Raw genomic sequence first — 22,998 nt, 5'->3', positions numbered from 1 at the left:
TCTTCAGAAGACTGAATGAATGACACAATGAATGACTCGAAAGCAGCCACCATTTAGGCCCAGGTCTGCTATTTCCACCATCCTCCTGCCCATGGAATTCTTAACCTAGAAATGTCATTCAAACAAACAGTCATCCATGAGGTGCAAGGCTCTCTATACTAAATATTCCCAGTAACGTCAAAACAATACGGCCATTCATGGCTTAAGAGAGCACTAGGAAAAGAGCTGTCAGGGGCAAACCTTGGCTTTCGTTGCAGCTGAGGCAAGAGCAGCTGCTGCGGCTGTGGCTACGTTTCCTTCAGAAATTTCATGTTCTACTTTCTTCTTCCCAACATCACTTTCTCTTTCTTTACAAGAATCAGTGAGTTCCTTGTTCTCTTCAGCCTCCTTTTCTTCTGGGGGGAAAAAAATCAGAAAGCTTTACTACCAGTGTGCCCAGTCTGAATAAGCCATCTTACTTCTCACCTCTGCCACATGACGAACTAGGACTGATGTTACAAAGAGATCCCAGTGCCTTTCCCTTCTTAAGGTTTCTGTTGATCCACTCCATGCATGTTAGTTGGCTTCTACTTGAGATGGATTTTCTAAATAGGACACTCTGTCTTCTCTGAGCTCTCTATGTAGTTTCCCTTGGATATAAAGGAAAATTCAGGGGAGCTAAGTCCTAAGACCAAAATGTTTGTTCATCAGTCAATGAGATGCTCTGGGAAATCCTAGGGTCTGGAGGAAATCAGAAGCCGAGAACAGGCACCTCTGGAAGCCTTTCAAGACAGGCAGGATGGGACATGCCAGCAACGAACTGGAAAGAAAATGCACTGAAGTACTGACTTCAGTCACAGCTGAACAACTTGCTTGTCTCTGTGTCGCTGAAAACAATGTAGTCACCAGCATGGTGATGGTGCCTCAGTGCAAAATAAAACTCAAATTCATATTTACTGTTAAGAAACATGTAGCAAACGAAGGACTATTTCTACACAATTTAACTGCTCACATTTCTCCAGTGCTTTTAGTGTTTTACATAAGAAAATCCAAAGAGTTTCCTCAAATTACCTGATTTGGTATCCTCACTAACTTCACTATCCTGTTCCTTTTCACTGTTTTTTTCATTTTCTCCGTCTTGTGCTTTATCACCTTCATCAGTTTCATTTTCCCCTTTGTTTTCTGCCTGAAAGGGGTACAAAAGAAAAGGATAGAGAGTCAGAAAAAGAAAACAAAAGGTCCTTTTACAAGTGATGTTATCTTAGAATAACAAAAGGTTCCACTATTTTTGGCAACAGGTGGACTAGGTTCAGAGAAGTCTTGCAGAAAAAACCTGGAAAAAAGTCAATAAATTCTGAAAAATACCTCTCACTATGCACAACTCCTGAATGCTCGTGAGACTTCATGTTTCTTAAGTACAGTCCCACCCCTTCTGCTATAATGCTGGGGACAGTGTCCAGAAGAGTGTCAGTGTGACTTACTTACTGGTTAAACAAACAAACACATGGTTAGTCGTCTGTATGCTTAGTTGCTTAGTCATGTCTGACTCTCTGTGACCCAGTAGACTGCATGCAGCTCGCCAGGCTCCTCTGTCCTTGGGGACTCTCCAGGCAAGAATACTAGAGTGGGTAATCTTCCCCTTCTCGAGGGGATCTTCCCAATCCAAGGATCGAACCCAGGTATCCTGCATTGCAGGCAGACTCTACCACCTGGGCCACCAGGGAAAGTACTAAAAGTATTTAAAATGCACAGTACAAGAAGGTCCTACTGTACAGCAGAGAACCATATTCAGTATGCTATAGTAAACCATACTAGAAAATAATGTAAAAAATGTATATATAATTATCATTTTGCTGTACAGCAGAAATTAACATAATATTGTAAATCAACTATACTTCAAAATATAAAATGAATAAAAATACATAAAATGTACAGTATCAACCAAGAAGCAAAATGAAATGCTGCCAAAATTAAAAGTTGACAAAGCTCTTCAACACAGCCATTTGCAATGGCTCTTAGAAGAGCCACAACAGAGCAATCAGTGATCATTTTCTAGAGACTGAAAACTTCAATTGCTCTATGGCCAGGAGCTGGCATCATTTATTGATTTTGAAATCCTTGGACAAATTATGTAACATCATCTATAAAATGAATAGCACTATCATTGACTTGAGGCTGTTTTAGGAACCTGATAAATTCATAAATGTAAAGTATAAAGCACACTATTTGAGACGCTGTAAGAACAATCATTAATTTTACTATGATTCCCTTCCTCTCCTTATCTATATGCAATGAAAAAGCACAAAATATAATTAAGACCTTAAACCCTTGCTTCATTTAAACAGTGACTGACTGATTATTCTGTATCCCGATCTTGAAGAGGCCTGACAATTCTGCTCTGCTTGGCTTACCTCACATTTACAGCCTTTAAGACACAGGGGTCAGGACACAAACACCCTGGGCACCCGGACGCCTCTGCATACTGGCTGAAGTGTCTCCCCCTCCACTGCTGGCTGGAATATCTGATTCCCCATTCTTCATTTCAAGCCTTATAATTTTACGTGCTCTTTAAAACATACTTCAAATGTCACCTTCTTGTTAAGTTTTCCAAATTTTTTTCTGCTGACAGCTAAGTCTCCTAGAAAATTCCTCAATACTCTCTAATTCTCTTCTGGCGTAAGTACAGAACCCAAACCCTACAATTCAATAGTTTTACGTTTTCAATAGTCTTTTGTATTCACATTCCCCAACTCTGTCTGAAAGAATTACAGAAGCAGAAGCTGCAAGAGTGGATAGATAAATCCTCACTAAAGTGAAAGTCACTCAGTTGTGTCCAACTCTTTGTGATCTCACGGACTATACAGTCCATGGAATTCTCCAGGCTAGAATACTAGAGTGGGTAGCCGTTCCCTTCTCCAGGGGATCATCCCAACCCAGGGATTGAACCCAGGTCTCTCTCACCGCAGGTGAATTCTTTACCAGCTGACCCACCAGGGAAGCCCACCGAGAACCTGAAGAGTAGATAAATCCTCACTAAATAAACAAATGAACAATGTCCTGTATTATGTCTTATGAGAACTGCACCTTAAACCAGGAAAGTGAAAATGGCTGACAGAATCACTTATAGTCCTGAGAGGGACTCAAAAGATCAAAATAAACCCAAACTGTTATTGTGTGAAAGACTGTGCTCTCTATGGCTTTTCTGTCGTGGGAGAACTCAAACAGACTGACATTTTACCTTTTCAGGCTGCTGAGCATCAGTATCTGTTTCCATTTTTTCCTCTTCAGCTCCTTCTACAAACAAAGGAATAAGAACAAATAGTACAATGTGGGGAAAAAGTAAAAACTGTTGTAAAGTTCTGAGAGTATCTGAAATACAACTACACATAGTCTAACGGACAAATCTCACAACCAGAAGCTTGACATAAAACCACACATTCTATGATTCTACTAATTTAAAATTCAAAAGCAGATGAAAGCACTCTGTGGTGTTAGAAATCAGGACAGTGGTTCACCAGGAAAGGGGTGGGCTCAAGGGTGGCTTGGGATGCTGGTAATAAACAGTTTTCTTGATCTTGGGGCTGCTTACATGAGTGTGTTTCATGTGTGAAAATGAATTGAACTGCCCACTGTGGGTCTCCATTTTTCTGTACACATAAAAATTAAAAGTTCAAAAACACTTTTTAAGTTAAAGTTGTCTTTGTTACCACAATGCAATGAAATCAGAAGCTTAAAATACACACTTCTCTGTGTTTGGAAATGTAATTTTGAGATTCAGTAAAAATACCACTTATGGGAAAAGGTAAAATATGCCTTTTTATTCTTAGATTAGAAAAGAAATAACGGTTCAAAGTCTATAAGCTGTACATTCTTTATAAAAAAGAAAGAAAGAAAAACAGAATAGAGGAGGTAGGCAGAAAATAACAAGGGCAACAAAAATTAAAGATATAAAAAACAAACAAAAATACAACATTTAAAATATAAAATAGATTCAAGGTATCTCTTCTGTGATAGATCAAGAAAAGAGAGGGAAGGCAGAAATCAATATTAAAAATGGAAGAAAGGCCATAAACTATTGATAAAAAAGCAAAGGTCAAAAAGGAAGTGGTAACAACCTACTGAAGAGGTAAAAATATTTACAAATAATATTGACTGGTGAAGGGTTAATATTCAAAATATATAAACAGCTCATACAATTCAATATTTTAAAAAACACAAATAATTCAATGAGAAAATGAGCATTAGACTTGCATAAACACTTTTCCAAAGAAAACAAACAGATGGCCAACAGACACAAGAAAAGAGGCTCAAAGTTGCAAATCTTCAGAGAAATGAAAGTCAAAATCCTAATGAGGTATCATCTCACACTTGTCAAAATGGCTCTCATCAAAAAGATCACGACTAACACATGCTGGTGAAGATGTGGAGAAGAGAGAATCCCAGTACACAGTCAGTGGGAAGGTAAGTCAGTGCAGTATGGGTTCCTCAAAAAGAACAACAAAAACCACTATTCCAGTCCTGAGTAAATATTTAAGGAAATGAAAACACTAATTCAAAAAAATATTAGCACTCCAATGTTTGGAGCAACCTTATTTACAGTGGCCAAGATATGGATACAATCTAAGTATCCAACAAAGGATGAATGGATAAAGAAGATGTGGAACACACACACACAAATATTTCTTAGCCATAAAAAGAATGAAATTTCATACTGTGGAACAACACGGATGGACTTGGAGGGCATTACATTTAGTGAAATAAATCAGGCAGAGAAAGACAAATATTCTGTTATCACTTATATGAGAAATATAAAAAATAAAACAGAAACAGACTCACAGAATAGTGGTTACCAGTGAGGAGAGGGAAGGAAAGAGTGTCAAGATGGGAAAGGGGGTTAAGAGCACAAACTACTATACATATAAAATAAATAAGCAACAAGCAGCACTATTTACAATAGCTAGAACATGGAACTAACCCAGATGTCCAACAAGAGATGAAAGGATAAAGAAGCTCTGGTGCATATATACAGTGGAATACTACTCAGCCATAAAAAGGAACACATTTGAGTCACCTAGTTCTAGTGAGGTGGATGAACCTAGACCCTTTTATACAGAGTGAAGTAAGTCACAAAAAGAAAATAAATATTGTATACTGACACATATATATGGGATCTATAAAGATGGTACTGACAAATTTATTTGCAGGGCAGCAATGGAGAAACTCTCCAGTACTCTTTCTTGCCTGGCAAATCCCATGGACGGAGGAGCCTGGTAGGCTGCAGTCCATGGGGTCCCTAGAGTCGGACACGACTGAGCGACTTCACTTTCACTTTTCACTTTCATGCATTGGAGAAGGAAATGGCACCCACTCCAGTGTTCTTGCCCGGAGAATCCCAGGGACGGGAGAGCCTGGTGGGCTGCCATCTATGGGGTCGCACAGAGTCGGACACAACTGAAGTGACTTAGCAGCAGCAGCAATGGAGAAACAGACACAGAGAAGAGACCTACGGACATGGTGGGAAGGGAGAAGGGAGAGGGTGAGACGGACGGAGTAATATAGAAATTTATAACACTGTATGTAAAGTAGACAGCCAATGGCAATTTGCTGTATGACTCAGGGAACTCAAACAGGGGCTCTGCGACAATCTAGAAGGCCAGAATGGGGAAAGAGATGGAACAGAGGTTTGGGAAGGAGGGGACATGGCTGTACCTACGACTGAGTCTTGTTGATGTATGACAGAAAACCAGAAAATTCTGTAAAGCAGATCATTCAATTTTAAAAATTAAGTTGCAAAAAAAAGAATATATTCTACAGCACGGAGAGCATAGCCGACATTTTATAATAAATGTAAAGTATTATAAGCTATAAAAATACTGAATCACTATGCTGTCCACCTGAAACTAATATTGCAAATTGACTATACTTAAAAAAAAAAAAAGGAAGTGACAAACCGCTCTAAAAAAGTTATGCCATATAAAACAAAAAAACTAGATCAAATTAACAAAATTATGAGAAAACTGATTTTCCTAAACAGATCTGGGAAGAAGAAGTATAATAACTGCAAAAGCTTAAAAACTTAGAAAAAAACACCACAGGTCCAGATGTTTTTACTAGGGAATTCTACCAAACTTTTAAGGAAAAAAAATGATTATAATCTTCATAAATTTTTCCAGAGAATATGGAAGACAGAATATCTCCTAGTTCATTCTATAAGGCCAGTAATAATCTTGATTCACAAATTGAATACAGACAACAGATAAGGAATATTATACAGGCCCCTAGGCTCATTCATAGTCATAAGTGAGAAACTCCAAAGCAAAATACCTAAAACCAGAAAACAGTAGTGTATTTAAAAAGGTAATATATTATGACAAAATAATATGACAATAACATTAATATTTCTATTAACTTATTTGCTCATATGCATAAAAGTATCTGATAAAACTCGATATCTTTCATGACAAGGGTTAAAAATAAAAGGAAAGTTCCTGAGCCCCCCGAAGACAGTCAGCAACAATCTTATAATATATGTCATTCTTCAAGAAGAGATGCCTATAGTATTCCATTTATTATCAAGAGCAAGACATGAATACCAGTATAACTTCTTTCCTTTGATATTGCCATAGAGGTCACAGCCTAGGTAGTCAATAAAGAAAAAGAAATCAAAAAGGGGTAGAAAGGAAAGAAGAAAATAATTATGATCTGCAGAAAATAAAACGATGCACCTAGAAGAATCTGCAGGAAAGTTACTAGAAATAAAGACAGCATTGCAAGACAGTTAGCTATTAACATACAAAATCAACTGCATTTCAATATGCTAACAAAAAAAAATCAATTCTAGATAGACACATGAAAAAAAAACAACAAACCTGAATGATCTCTTAATCACAACATAAAATGTGCCCATAAAATAGAAGAAAAAACTATTAAAATGAAAATAAAGGACTTCCTTACATTGAGATACCAAAAAGAACAAGTAACAAAAGAACACATGCCTCACAGTAACTAGATTAGTTCCTCAGATTTATAAAGAAAAAGGTAAACACTACGGAAAAGTGAATGTAAGACAAGAACAGTTATTCCACAGAATGACGTATGACTGATAAATTTAAGATACTGTAAGTCATCAGAGAAATGTAATTTAAAACCATAACGGAACATCATTTACATCTGCTACATCAGCAGAATTCAATACTAAGAAGGCAATGGATCAAGTGTTACTGGTCAACTTTAGGGAGAAACTAGGAATTTCCTAAAACAGTGTTACTCACAGAAGCAGTTCACAACAAAATAAGTTAAGCAAAAATGTTCAAGGTTCAGTGTTCAAAAACATTCAATTCTCTTTTCTCCTTTCCTTTTTTAAGAAATCCAGTTTATGAAAAAATGACAACTCAATTAGTGATGCAATCGCCTTAACACAGTGTGGCAACTACACTTAAAGCAACACCGTATCTAAGGAAAACTTTGTATGTATGTGTACAGCTGACACTATTCAAAAACTCATGATTCTCAGTACTGGGAGTAGGAAAGTGAAAACATCAGGTACAAGGGAAAAAAACTACAGGTAATGTTCTCATTCCTAGTTCAGATGAAATATGTAACTAGAATTAAGATACATTAAAACATAATAAAATGATGTGAACAAAAAAGCAAATGCAGATGGAGCTTTTTTGAACCCTAAAATCTCAAAAGTTACTTTTAATTGAATGTGCATTAAGCCACCTTTGCTGGATCAACTTAATTACATACTGAATAAGTACTATGTGGGAGAAATGCAGTATTTTTTTTAATAAAGGTAATCTACATTTGAAATAAATAATCACAATCTATAGCTCTGCATTCTAAAAAGAGAACATACTCTTTCTACTGTAAAGCAAGCCAAATTTGATATCAACTCTTATAATTTCAAGATGAACATTAATATTAATATTAATACCTATTCATAAAAGGATGGTAGAGTTAGAGACAGACTCTCTGTAACGGGGACTATCTGAAGATGAGTGTTCAGACTTTTAAGGAGATGTTTATTAAGAGTTTAATTATGAGCTGTATACTTCTCAGGATGCTATGTGGAAGAGGAATGGTTTCTATTCTATAAAACATTTTGTTAAAGCGGTTATTAGAAGTCTTCCTGGAAAGAGAGAGCAAGCATGTGCACACATGTGCTTTGTCTTTGGTCTGAGTTCTGGTCAGAGGTGTAAAATCTGAAGAGGTTGCAGCCGTTCATATATCCCTTAATGTCATCCTGTTGCCGATCAACTAGAAGGTTAAGAACCTTTCCCTACAAATATATGGCCTGACCCATGTCTACAGAGTTAATTAAAGATACTAGAATGAATAAAAGAAAATTCCCAACCTATAAGAAAGCACATAACATAAACTAGTGAGCTACGGGCCAAAGACAGAAAGATAAAGAAAAAAAAAAAATCCTCTGACGAGGTACTTAATGCTGCATCAGCCAAGGGAAAATACTGACATCATAGTTTACGATTAGTTCTTATGCAGTAGATCAGGGGTTGGTAAACTTTTTCTGTAAAGGGTCAGACAGTAACTATTTTCAGGTTTGCAGGCCCTACAGTCTTAGTGGCATCTATTCAACTCTGCTATAGCAGCATGAAATCGGCTACAAAAGCAGCTTGGAAATGAATGGGTCTGGCTGTGTTCCAATACAACTTCATGAACACTGAAATTTAAACATCATGTAATTTCTACGTATCACAAAATATTATTTTTTTGGTTTCATCCAAACGTTTAAAAACGTAAAAACCATTCTCATATATTGTGAGCTAAATAAACATAGGTGGCAACCTGGATTTGGCCCAAGACCCAAGATTTGCAAGACCCTGCTCTAGAAAAATAGGATGAGCTCTGGATACACAATAATTAGGCTTGAATCCTGTCCCCACAATTTACCAGCTCAAGTAACACTAAGCAAGCTACTTATCGGACAGTGGCTTAAGTTTGCTAATACACAAAAGAAGAATATTATTATTATTTCCTTCACAGAGATAGACCTAAGGATTTAATTACTTCATGTAAAATGCTAATAACTGTCTGGCTCATAGTAAGTGTTCAATGGCAATTAGTAAAATCAGAAAGCTCAGTTGGCTGCACGTGAGCTTTTCAGTGGCCTCTGGTGCTGCTTCAGTGACAACAAAGGACTCTCAATCTTCCCTGGCTGCCAAAGACCTTTCGCAATCTGGTGTGTCATCTGTGACTTCCCCCTCACCATGTGATCTTTTCTGTAAAAGATCAGATCAGTTTATAAAATGACCTGCCTGGCTCCCACTCTCTTATGTTACTAATGACTCAAGAGATATCCGATCAATCCAGCTGACAAGGGGTCAGCAAACGATGGCTGCTTTTGTCAATAAAATTTTATCAGAACACGGCTGTGCTCATTTGTTTTAGTATTGCCTATGGGTGCTTCTGCACCACAAATGCAGAACTGAGTAGTTGCAACAGACTGTCATCAAAGGCAGTAAAAGTAAAGATCCTATAAAGGACCATTTAGTCCTTTACAGAAAGAGCTTGCAAACCTCTGCGACAGAAAATTCATCCTAGTATGACAGCCCTGCTTATGAACGAAGATAGTCTTGGAGACACTGCCAGACTCTCAAGGTCTCAACTTGAATGTTGGGAATTGAGGGGCACGGTGTTGAGATGTGAGGATGGCTTCATCGGGTCCCTCCTCGAGATTTTCATGCCCTTGTATGAATCCCTTCCAAGTGTGAGCAGCATCTGTGATTTACTTCTAGCCACAAGAGAACACAGCCAGAGTGACAGGATGTTAAATGATACGAGACCCTGTGTTGTTACCAGACTCACTCTGGAGACTCCTTGTTGGATTGATGAAGTACGCTGCCATGCAGAGGAAGCCTCAATGGCAGAGTCCTCAGTGGCCTTAGGAGCCGAGGGAAGCTTCCAGCTGACAGCCAGCAAGAAACCAAGGCTTTCAGTTCTACAGCCGTAAGTAAATTAATTCTGAGAACAAGAGTGAGCCTGGGGATGGATTCTTCAACAGTCAAGCCTCCAGATGAGAATGTAGCTCCTCCATCAACTTGATTGTTGCCTTTTGAGATCCTCAGCAGAGGACAAGTTAGGCTATGCATAGACTTCTGACTCACAGCAACTAGGAGGTAATAAATGTACTGTGTTTTAAGCCACTAATTTTGTGGTAATTTGTTTTGCACCAATAGATAACTACTGTACCTCCACCGAGCTTCCCTGGTGGCTCAGACAGTAAAGAATCTGCCTACAATGCAGGAGACCCAGGATCGATCAGTTAGGAAGATCCCCTGGAGGAGGAAATGGCAACCCACTTCAGTATTCTTGCCTGGAAAATTTCATGGACAGAGAAGCCTGAAAGGCTACAGTCCGTGGGATCACAAAGAGTCAGACAAGACTGAGTGACTAACACACACATACCTCCTTAACTTCTGAATAAACCTCAACCAAGGGTGAGAAGCAAATTAGCCAGCATCCATAAGAACATCTTCAGAGAAATGGTCTCATTCACTAGTCCAGGACAATTTCATCCCCAGTCACTACCCCTTTCTCCCAGCTTCCACAAGGTGTACTTTTTGGTCTAGTAATAATATGCTTGAAAGTGAAAGTGTTAGTCGCTTAGATGTGTCCGACTTTCTGCAACCCCATGGACTGTAGCCCACCAGGCTCCTCTCTCCATGGGATTTTCCAGGCAAGAATACTGGACTGGGCAGCCATTTTCTCTTCCAGGGGATCTTCCAGACCCAGGAATAGAACTCGGGTCTCCTGCACTGCAGGCAGATTCTTCACCATCTGGGCCACCAACGCATGCATGTTCAGTCGCTTCAGTCGTGTCTGACTCTTTGCAACTCCATGGACTATAGGCCGCCAGGCCTCTGTCCACGGTATTCTCCAGGCAAGAATACTGGAGTGGGTTGCCATACCCTCCTCCAGGGGATCTATCTGACCCAGGGATGAAACCCAGGTTTCCTGAATTGCAGGCTGACTGCTGAGCCACCAGGGAAGCCCATAAACAATATGCTTAACAAAACCAAAATGAGGAGAGATAAAGAAACCATTTCCTAAAGTCTTGAGGGAACTGGAAAAGTTAGCTTTGAGGAAAGAATTAAATGCTTGCAAAATACCTGCCTTTAATAAAGTATGTTATAAATAACTAAGTCATGATTCTCCTTGGAAAAGAATGACGTTTACTTATTGAGAACATTCTTACACATCATCTGTAAACTGTCAACAGTCACTTTCTAGAACAGACAGAACAATGCTACTTCTACAGAGACTCTGGTCCTCTTCTCTACAAGGTAAAGTCTATGAGGTAAAAGCCTTTCAAAACCAGTCGCACACCTCCACGGCTACACTTGACCAGGAACTCTGCTCCCCACAGATTTCTTGCGTTATTTTTAAAATATGCTAGGTGTTCACTCCTTCCTTTTTCATTATTGTTTACAAGGTCATTTCCTTTGTGAAGCCTTCCCTAACTGACTGAAGTATTAGTAACTGTGCTTCCTCCACATGGCCTCTACTTATAACTGTTTTTCTTTTTATAATAATGTCCCCTCTCCCACCATGAATATTCAAGTACAAGATTATTTAATTCAGTGACTGATTCACAACATGTGGTCCAGGTACCCTGGGAGTTCCCAAGGTCAAAACTATTTACACAGCAACACAAGATGTTACTTCCCTTTTCACTCTCATCTAAGTGTGGAATATGACTTTCCAGATGCTACACGATGAAGGTAGTCATAGAAATGTGCACCTATGTATCATTTTGTTTTAAAAACTTTCCCAGTTTCAATTTTAATATAGTAAAAAAAAAAATCAATGATATAATCCAGATAAATGGAAGCATTTGGGGTTCCTTGATATTTTTAAATGGTCAAAGAAGTCCTGAGATCAGAAAATTTTAGAAATGTGATTCCAGTAACTTTTGTCTTCCCAGGGAAGGGGGAAAAAGAGGCCTATGGTAGGAACTCACAGTAGGAACACTTCTGGGAGAATAATCAGGTCATTCCCTGTATTAAAGTCCAAACATTCCATAAAGCTGGCAATACCGTCCAAGCAAGCTCATGAGCCTGTATCATTCTCTATAACCTCACTCCAGCTTCTGCATGCTATTCTCTTTCTACATCCTTATTTGAATTTTGTATTATGGCCAACCTGGTTTACTTCTCACCTTTTAAACAACCTTCCATTTCCACCTCTGGGTCTTTGTTCATGTTGTTCTACAGAATAGAAAATTATACTTGCTCCAAGCTGGCTCAGTGACATTCTAAACCTCTTTTTCAACACTCAGTTCAAATTCCACTTTCTTTGTGAAGTCTTCTTTAATCTAAAATTACACAACCCGGTGTGTTCCTTCTTATAGCACTTCCTTTGTAGTCCTCCTTGAACAATATTATACTTCATTCTATCTCCAATCCTCCAATAATGAATTATTTTTCTATGTTTATGTAACTCATCATAAAATATAGCCCCAATTATTAGTATTACCTGTCCTACATAACTGCCCCATAGCAAGAGAGCTATATCAACTAAGCATAATATCTGATCTGATTTCTACAAGTCACCTAAAAGCAGACAATTATATACATGAAGGCAATTTCTTCCTAAAAATTCTTGTCCTATCATCTACTGAGTGAGTCATTAGGTAAGTCACTTAAATCCTGGATAGTCCTTAGAGGTTAAATATCCAATTCTGAGCTGCTCAAAAATCTGAATCTCTATTTCAATGCCTCTTAATACAGATCTGAAAGAGCCCTTAAAATATAACAGTGACAAAGAGAACAGAGAAGTCCACTCCACATGACGCAGCCTGAAGATCAAATACTGATCCCTGTTTCCTTAGGTTCACGAGCCTAGCATGGTCTCACACACTGGTGTTTTAGAAGGGCCTGATTTTAAAGATGTTATGGGAATCCTCAGGGTGAGAAGAATGAGGCTATTTATATGCTATAAACAGTATCTGCGGTTAAGAATCTTAATAGTCACTTCTGGGCTTTATGTTCCTAGAAAGTGACCTTTTCAACATTATTATTATCAGGATGCTCTTCATCTCCTGATGGACTACAGACTAGTTCTTAACCTTCTCATAAACTAGGAATAATGAGTTGGGTTCTTCTACACAGAGCTGTGACAAATGGCTCAAGATACACTCCTTGAGTTCATTATTCCACAAGGCATTCAGGAGCTCAGGGGATAATTCACTCATTGATATAAAAGAATCTTCTCTGAACATTCTATATATAATAATATCTGTGATTCAAGTTCCCTAAAAGCATAGTCAATAATAAGGAAAAGCATCAATGAACTTAATCTTTCAAATTTCTCTAAACCAGAATTAAGATAGACAGTGAATCTACTCAGCATGCAAAACAATAAAATAAAGTAAAACCCATACTTCAGATTCAGTTCAGTCGCTCAGTCGTGTCTGACTCTTTGCGACCCCATGAACCGCAGCTCGCTAGGCCTCCCTGTCCATCACCAACTACCGGAGTCCACCCAAACCCATGTCCGTTGAGCCGGTGATGCCATCCAACCATCTCACCCTCTGTCATCCCCTTCTCCCCTTGCCCTCAATCTTTCCCAGCATCAGGGTCTTTTCAAATGAATCAGCTCTTCGCATCAGGTGGCCAAAGTATTGGAGTTTCAGCTTCAACATCAATCCTTCCAATGAACACCCAGGACTGATCTCCTTTAGGATGGACTGGTTGGATCTCCTTGCAGTCCAGGGGACTCTCAAGAGTCTTCTCCAACACCACAGTTCAAAAGCATCAATTCTTCGGTGCTCAGCTTTCTTTATAGTCCAACTTTCACATCCATACATGACCACTGGAAAAACCACAGCCTCGACTAGACAGACCTTTGTTGGCAAAGTAATGTCTCTGCTTCTCAACATGCTGTCTAGGTTGGTCATAACTTTCCTTCCAAGGAGTAAGCGTCTTTTAATTTCATGGCCGCAATCACCATCTGTAGTGATTTTGGAGCCCAGAAAAATAAAGTCATCCACTGTTTCCACATCTATTTGCCTTCAGATTAGGCAATACAAATGGAGGGTACAATAATATGTATTTAACAGACTCCTGCCTGGCCCCTGAATATACATGCACATTCCAACACCCTAAGGGGAAGGGCTGATGACCTTAAGTGACTAAGAGTCACTGTATTATGATATTTATTTAGGAAAATGTCCTTATTCTTAGGAGACACTTGCTGAGTTACTTAGTGGGGATGAAAAGAATCATGAGGTATACAACTTACTTTGAAATAATTCACAAAGATAATAAAATAAAAATCGTTTCTTTAGATGCCTAAATCGATTAAAATGGCAAAGCTGAACCTACCTGGTAGGCACAGGAGACTCCACTGTGCTATCCTATCAACTTTTCAGTATGCTTGGCCACAAATAAACAGATGATCAAAAAGGCAATTCTGTTTCCTTTCCAGGTCAAATTAAAAAAAAAAAATGAAGTTCTTTAATAAAAGGCGTGGTGATAAAAATAAAAAAAAATTTAATATTCAAACACAGTACATAGTTATTACAAAAATACATCAATTTAACAATTCCTAGATGGGGTCTATTCTCAACCTAACAGAATAAAACATTAAAACACAGGTTACACCCTGACACTCTTCTGCTCAAATCCCTCCTTTGGCTCCACCTCCAAGTAAACGTTAAACTGTTACAAAGGCCCACAAGGACCCTCATAGTCTCCCCTGACCTCCTCTTCCCTGCAATACAGCTACCTGTCTGTGATTCTTCTTGCTATTCCTCCATATAGCAGGCAGCTCCTGTCCAGAGGCCTATATGCTGGCTGCACCCCATGCCTTGAACCCTCTGATCTTGGATGTCTACACAGCTCCCTTCCTCACCTTCCACTTGTATCCTTGCTCGAATGTCACTTACATGGTGAGACAGTCATTCCGCTAACCATTTAAAATTGCAATTCCCCACACCTCACTCTTATCGATGAGTCCCTGCTCTGATTTTCATGATGCCAGGAACCGGCCCACACACTCTATGTATTTACAATTAATTTATACATCCTAATTCCATCTTCCACATCTAAAATAAAAGTCCACTAGGGCAGGAATTTTGGACGAATTTGTTTACCAGTACTCCGACACCTAGAACACAATGAGACGCCATGATAACACAACATATTTACAGTCTCATTTATCTCTGAGTGAAAAAGGCAGTGGGGCGGGGGGGGCAGCTAGAGTCTAGCTTAAAACTGATCTCACATCCAAGAATGCTTATGTTTTAGGCTCATACACTGAATCACACTGACTGAATTTTTCTGTGTGTTTCTTAACACTTACTTCAGTATAGATGAATCACCCACAGCCACTCTTCCCAGGAGTCATGTATGGATGTCAGAGCTGCACTATAAAGAAGGCTGAGCGCCGAAGAATTGATGCTTTTGAACTGTGGTGTTGGAGAAGACTCTTGAGAGTCCCCTGGACTGCAAGGAGATCCAGCCAGTCCATCCTAAAGGAGATCAGTCCTGGGTGTTCATTGGAAGGACAGATATTGAAGCTGAAACTCCAATACTTTGGCCACCTGATGCAAAGAGCTGGCTCATTGGAAAAGACCCTGATGCTGGGAAAGATTGAAGGCGGTAGGAGAAGGGGACGACAGAGGATGAGATGGTTGGAGGGCATCACTGACTCAATGGACATGAGTTTGAGTAAACTCCGGAAGTTGGAGATGGACAGGGAGGCCTGGTGTGCTGCAGTCCAAGGGGTCGCAAAGAGGCAGACGTGACTGAGTGAGTGAAGTGAACTCAACTCTTCCCAGTACATTTGCCTGACTCCTTCTGTAGAGCCTGGGTGTTCAGGAGGGCCTGGGTCTTTTTCTATTGTATTTGCCAATATTGTATTGTATTTTCTATTTACACTATATAAGGCAAAACATACAATGGAGCCATTAGGCTTTTAATGATCCCTGTTCAATGAATGAAAATACACAAACATACCTATATAGTTTACAGAGGAAAGAAGCTGAGGAAAGAAGGAAGGGTCAGAGATATTTAGGTTCAAATTTTAGTCCACTCTTACAAGCATGCCAATGTCATCTGCCAACACCTCAGTTCCTTCGCTCCTATATAAAAACCATGGCACTTTCTCCAAAGGGTTGTTCTGAAAAGAATCGCAAATGACCAGAGAGTCCCTATATAGGAATTTCCCTGGTGGTCCAGGGGCCAGGACTCTGCACTCCCACTGCAGGGGGCCTGGGTTGATTCCTGGAAGGGGAACTAGACCACACGTGCCACAACTAAGACCCACCCATTGCAGTGAAATAAATAAAAACAAAAATATTTTTTTAAAAAACAACCCTATGTAATGTGTAAAAAATATGGGTGCTCAGAAAGAAATGTTGGTTTATAGTGACTTCCAAACAATGTTTAAAATTTCTTTCCATTTCTTTTGTCTTAACTTCTCCCATCTTTCCCACAAGCAAATAAAATCTCATATATTTTTAGATTAAATAAAAAAGGTCTCAAATATCAATATCATTTTTTCTATTCCCAGAATGGTCTCTGGTCAAACAAAAACCCATACAAACCCATACAAAAAAAAAAAAATCAGTAGATACTAATCAATGACTAGAGTGTTAAAGAGGATAAACTGAGCAAAATCCTAAGCTGACACTTCTTTACTAAATAATTCTCATGAGAAACCGTAACAAATGAAATTCACATAATAAATGAAAAATACGGTGTTCCAGACCTAGTGTTCATTTATCTTAACTTTTATTTCACCAAATACTCCCTTGCAATTCACAATAAACAGTTAGATAAGGGAGTGTCCTGTGGCACAGTGGATAAGAATTCACCCCCTAATTCAGGGGACACGAGTTCAATCCCTGATTGAGGGATTCCACATGCTGTGGTGTAACTAAGTCCATGAACCACAACTATTTGAGCCTGTGCTCTAGAGCCTGCGAGCGGAGACTACTCAGTCATGAGCCCCATGTTGTAACTACTGAAGCTGGTGCACCCGGAGCCTTTCCACAAGAGAAGCCAGTGCAGTGAGAAGCGTGCGCACTGCAAGTAGAGAGTAGCCCCTGTGTGCCACAGCTAGAGAAAGCCTGTGCAAAGCAACAAAGACCCAGGGCAGTCAAAAATAAAAACAAATAAAAAAAAAAGATAAGCTAATGAGAGAAATCCAAAGTCTTATATTTCATAAGGAAACATTTTTCCCCGTATTGTTTCATCATCATCAATTCACATTACTGCAACTGCAAATTAAGTATCACAATAAAAAGTATAATTAATCTACCACCCAAGCATGATATTATCTTGATAAGGAAAACCTACGTCATTCTATTTTCAAAGTGCTATGTATAAAGCACTATTTTGTTATATAAAGGGTAAGTTTAAATGTACACTTGATTCTTCCTTTCTTTGAACTCTGAACTTGGAATGTGGTTCAGAAAGATAGGAAGCATACTATTGATTCCCCACTACAACTTTGCTGAGTCAGTTCTACAGGGAGCACCACTTGCTGTTTTGTAATTTCTTCAGTCACAGCCCAAGATAAATCACTTTAGCTGTAATAAGCCAGCATTAGTTATAGAATTCTGTTCATGACTCATTTAGAAATATTCACATTATCCTGGTTCTTTCCCTAACCCTTATTAAATGGTGGCTATTGTTGTTCAGTCACTCAGTCGTGTCTGACTCTTTGTGATTGGATGAACTGTAGCACGCCAGGCTTCCCTGTCCTTCACTATATATATCCCTGAGTTTGCTCAAACTCATGTCCAATCTGTTATACCATCCAACCATCTCATCCTCTGTCATCCCCTTCTCCTCCTGCCCTCAGTCCTTCCCAGCATCAGGGTCTTACTAAATGGTAAAAGGACCCAAATTCTGCTGCTGCAACCAGTGAGTACACACTGCACTTCAAAAAGTTTGGCTGGCAAGACTACCTCCAGGTACTATGAGTGAAGCTTACTGTTCATGTCAAAGAATCACCCTGTGGAGTCTCCAGTGCTTCCTGCAGCAGTCTGATTCAAGCTTTGTACACTGTAGAAACCGTACGTTCACTAATGAATCAGAAAAATCTAGCCTCACAAGACTAAGGTTGGTTGATTTTGGGGGGAGGTGTGGGGGAGAAGTCCTCTTTTAAATCCCACTAAACCAGAAATGGCCAACTTTGCAAGCTGTTTCTCAACCACTAATGCTTTATGATATTATCTACCAAAAAATTTTAAACAAATTTATATGTAAAAGCATGTCTCAGATACCGCAAAGTACAGAAACACTTTTTGAATCAAATAAGAAGGCTTTGCCAACCCTTTTCAATTCCATGACCACAGGGAACCAAAAGACCCTACAAATGAACCAAAAACACACAAAAAATGTTGAGCAAAGTAAGACCTTTCCCAGACATTCAATAGACCCAGGTTTTCCTGGCCTGAACTGGGCACTGCCACATGGTGTAGAATCAACAAAAAGCAACAGAGACATGGTCTGGCTTGCTAATTTCTGTCTCCATCTAAGAGAAAAGAAAATAGTGTGTTTTCAAACTCAGAAATACTGTGGATACTGTAAATTACTTTTTAATTCAAAGCCTTGGTACTCTGGATTAGTAACCAATATTAAGAACAATTAGGTCAATAATGTGTTCTTAGGGCTGGATTGAGAGGTTTCATGAATCTGAAAATCTGTTTTCATATTTGCAAAAAAAAGCTGCTAGATTGATACTTTAAAAAAAGCAGAGAAAACAACAGGGGTAGGTCCTATGGTAACTCTCGGAAACTGTGAGGTTTGAGGCTAGAAGAGACCTTACTAGCATCTACTCAAACCACCTACAACAGAGCACCAGGAGTCCAAATGGTATCATCTGTGGAGTACTGGCTGACAATTTAAATTTTAACTTTATATTATCTTTATTCTGTAAGAATAAATAAAAAAGACAAAAGAAAGCCACTGCAGCTGAAGCACAGATTATATAAATTTCATATAACTAAGACAATGACAGGACTAGTAGAAAAGATGACAGCAATAAATATTTAGCTTGAGTTATTCATCAGAAATTGTTTCACAATGAATGAAAAAATTAATGAACAATGTAAAAAACATTGGAAATACACGACTGATAACTATATATAAAACAGGGTTTTTACTTTAGTGTAGAATAGGAACACTTCTCATTTGAGAAGTGGGTTGCCATTTCCTTCTCCAGGGAATCTTCTGGTCCCAGGGATCAAACCCGTGTTTCCTTCTTAACCACTGAGCCATCAGGGAAGCCCCGACTGTCTCCACATATTTACCTATTTGGAACATTTCATATAATTGCAATTACATAATATACTGTCTGTTTTCACTGGCTTCTCTCACCTACCATAATGTTTACAAGGTACCTCCACGATACAGAATATGTTTAATACTTCATTCCATTTTACAGTCCAATAATATTCCACTGAATACCGCATTTTGCTTATCCATTCAGTTGATGGACATCCGAGTTGTTTCTAGTTCTGGTTTTATGATTTTTTTTTTTTTTTTTTTTGCATGCATGGCAAACAAACCAGATAATCTTAAAAATTCCTACAAAAACACACACTACCAAAACTATCCCAAAAAGAAAGAGAATAATTTCCTATAGCAAGTAAACAGATTTTGAATCAGTAGTCAAAAAACATTTAAGTATAGCCACTTCATAAAACAGTATGGAGGGTCCTCAGAAAACTACAAGTATTTATGTGAGAACGCGAAGAAATTAGAAACCTTATACATTGCTAGTGGGGGAAAAAAAAAGGTAACACCACGGTGCAAACAACTGAGTAGAGCCCCAAAAAGTTAATTATACAATCTGACAAGATCAGCAATTCCACTCCTAGGCACCCAAGAAGCAGAAAACGTTATGTACATGAATGTTCATAACAGCTTTATTCAAATGAATAAAAAGCACAAACAAACCAAACAGCCATGAACTGATTAGTGGATTAGTAAAATGTGGTATATCCACCCAAGAGTATTATCGAGCACAGAAAGACACGAAGTACTGAATTACACTACAACATGACAACATGAATGAACTTCAAAAGCATTACGCTACATGAAAGAAGTCACACAAAAGGCTACAATGGCATGCTTCCATTTATAAGAAATGTTCAGAATAGGCAAATCCATGGAGACAGAAAGCAGATTAATGGTACCAGAGCTGAGGAGAGAAAGAATGGGAAGTCACTGCTTAATTGATATGGGATTTCTTCTGGGGTGAGGAAAATGTCCTGGAATTAGATAGTGGTGATGAATGCACAACACAGGGAATTTACTAGAAGCCACTGGATAATATACATTTAAAGTGAATAAAATGAAGAATTTCACATGAAGTTTATTTCAATTTAAAAATAACCAAAAACAACAGTCTACTCAGCAATATATAAATTAAAACCACAAAAGTCCGTTTGGAATTCTTAGGTCTATACACTCAAAACCTAGATTTAAAAACAGGCATCAAATACCTCACAACTGTGATTTATTAACAGGAGACAATTTTTAAAAATTCTATCACAAAAGGAAGAGATTAACAAAGTCACACATAAATTTTTTTAAGGCCTAAGTTTGTACTGATCATTGGAGCCAATTTTAAGTGCAAGCGAACCCAAGTATTCTAGCAAGCTGACAGAAAAACACAACCACTATTAACCGTGTCCTTGGGGGCAGCAGGGACTCACCCAGCTTCTCTGGCTCATCTGGCCCCGTGCCTGCAATGCAGCTGCTCTCCAGGCCGTAGGTGGGATCCACCTTTCCGGAGGCTCGGGCTGCTTCTTGAACTTTCTTGACATGAGCCTCCACCAATTCCAGGGGCACCTCCTCCCGGACCCGAGAAAACTCCTCTGTGTAAGAATAAAAATGGAACAGTGATCTGGTGTCCCGTGAATATTTGCTTCAGTGTAAACTAGGAAATCTGACACAACACTAGTGTGTCGTGTGTAACCTAGTGACCTTTCTTGAGACTCAATCTGATCTATCCCAGGAAGTCAAGAAGGCCAAAGTTGATAAACGTGTACAGTGAAGCAATTCCATGACTCTTATGTCTTACCCTACACGTCAGTCTTACTATATAACAAGAGATTATGATCTTTAAATATCTATCAGTAACAATCAAAACTGCTGTCCAAAATTCATCTAACTCTGCTGTTTGGATTTTAATCAAGAAAACAGTAAGGATGAAACAACCAGAATGTCAAGAAAGAATTCTATAGTGTGAGAAAATTCTAGTTAGAATTCATGCAACCCAAGAGTGTTAAATAACTTTTTGCCAATTACATAAAAATCCATATGAATCACAAAATACCATTAAAACCCACTGTTTTGTCCCTCTAAATTCTTAAAAAATGCTCATAGTTTGAAAAATGTTGTATGTTAACTGCTTTATTTAAAAAACATAATCTACTATCCTTAAGGGGTAATACATAAAACTGCAAGCTGATAACACCTAAATCTGAGATAAAACTATCATGAAAGAAAGCATGAAACCATGATCTGAAACGGTTACGCTCACAAGACAGCGTAAGAAAGTCCATACCCAAAGCTGCTTTGGCTGCAGCAGACGCCACACGAGGATCCACCACAGATGCCAAGAAAGCAACAGTGCTCATGACTGGGTTTCCTGACTGACTGAAGGGGACAGGCTGGTAGGCCAGGGGCCCCAGGGAAGCGTCAGAATTCTCAAGGTATGGGTCCTCAATGGGAAGCCTCAAGAAGTGAAGGATGCATTCATCCTGAGTGCGACTTCCAACGTGCTCTGACACTTTGTTCCAATCATCCTTATACATCTCCAGAGCCTGTGATGGAAAAAAACAGGAGCTTTAATAACAAATAACAAGGAAGTAATACTTAATGACATCAGCAACCTGTGACTATTCTTTAGATGGGCTTTAAATTAAAAAAAGTAATGAAAATAGTTATACTGTTCATAGCAGGTAGATCTGATTGCTTTCCTTATTATGTTAAATTCTCAGTCAAGAAAAAAACAAAAAAAAAGGCATGTATATTACAAAGAATTATGGTGCTGGAGAAGACTCCTGAGAGTCCCCTGGACTGCACAGAGATCAAAACAGTCAATCCTAAAGAAAATGAACCCTGAATATCCACTGGACAGATAGAAGCTGAAGCTGAAGCTCCAATACTCTGGTCACCTGATATGACAGCCGACTCATTGGAAAAGATCCTGATGCTAGGAAAGACTGAGAGCAGGAGGAGAAAGGGACGACAAAGGATGAGATGGTTAGGTGGCATTACCAACTCAAAGGTCATGTTTGAGCAAAATCCAGGAGAGACTGTCTTAATACTTTCCAGCATAACCTTTTCAGATGAGCTTACTTTTAAGCTTTTTTCTTTGTTCATTTTCCTTTAGCCAGAGAAAAGTTCAGGAAGTTTTTTTCCCAGAATAAAGCTAAGGAATAGATATGCAGAATTCAAGCCACCATCAGCATCCAGAAAAGCACAAGGCGAGCAGCAGTGAAGTTCTGTGCCTGAGCACCAACAGAAGCATTACATGAGAGAGGCAGAATGAAGAGAGGTTTTCAAAACAAAATGGCGACAGGCGTCCAGGAAGGAAAAGGGTGACAAGCAGAAAAAAGGCATCAGCAGACATTTACACTATACACCACCACCTCCGGCCATCACTGGGGCCTTCACCACCGCTTACCTGGATTCTTAGACTCGCCTGTCTCTACCCTTCAATCCAGCCTTCTTCCTGTTGCTGGATGTATGACACAGGAGACTGTCTCTTGCCTGCCTAAAACTATTTCAGTTCTCACCATTATGTTAAGGAATTAAATCATACTCTTTAATGTTCCGGGAATACCCAGATCCCACATCCTAAGTATTGTGTGTATGTCCAGTTTGTTCTGTACTAGAAATATCATGAACCAGAACCAATACTAGCACCCTACTCCAGGAAGCTGTCCATTACATCTTATCTACCCAGGCCAGCTACACAGCCACTCCTCTGTATGTCTTATGCTCGTCATACCTCTAATCACGTTTC

General features: G+C 39.0%; 1 protein-coding gene across 3 annotated transcripts in view; it reads right to left on the bottom strand.

Moving 5' to 3' along the window:
* The window catches only part of SMARCC1 (SWI/SNF related, matrix associated, actin dependent regulator of chromatin subfamily c member 1), a 124,839-nt gene that overhangs the window by 33,908 nt on the left and 67,933 nt on the right, over positions 1–22,998 (bottom strand). For 2 of the 3 annotated variants that reach the window (XM_061397641.1, XM_061397643.1), the window contains exons 20-24: positions 21,532–21,790; positions 20,678–20,839; positions 3,218–3,273; positions 1,051–1,165; positions 241–395 (exon numbers count right to left, since the gene is read on the bottom strand). In XM_061397641.1, the coding sequence (XP_061253625.1) occupies positions 241–395; positions 1,051–1,165; positions 3,218–3,273; positions 20,678–20,839; positions 21,532–21,790 (747 nt within the window). The remainder of the gene's footprint in view (positions 1–240; positions 396–1,050; positions 1,166–3,217; positions 3,274–20,677; positions 20,840–21,531; positions 21,791–22,998) is intronic. The other variant, XM_061397642.1, reaches the window with a different exon arrangement.

Source organism: Bos javanicus, chromosome 22 (assembly GCF_032452875.1).
Source record: "Bos javanicus breed banteng chromosome 22, ARS-OSU_banteng_1.0, whole genome shotgun sequence".
NCBI classification, from domain to species: domain Eukaryota; kingdom Metazoa; phylum Chordata; class Mammalia; order Artiodactyla; family Bovidae; genus Bos; species Bos javanicus.
Note: the sequence above shows the minus strand (reverse complement) of the source record. Positions and strands in the feature narration are given on the sequence as shown.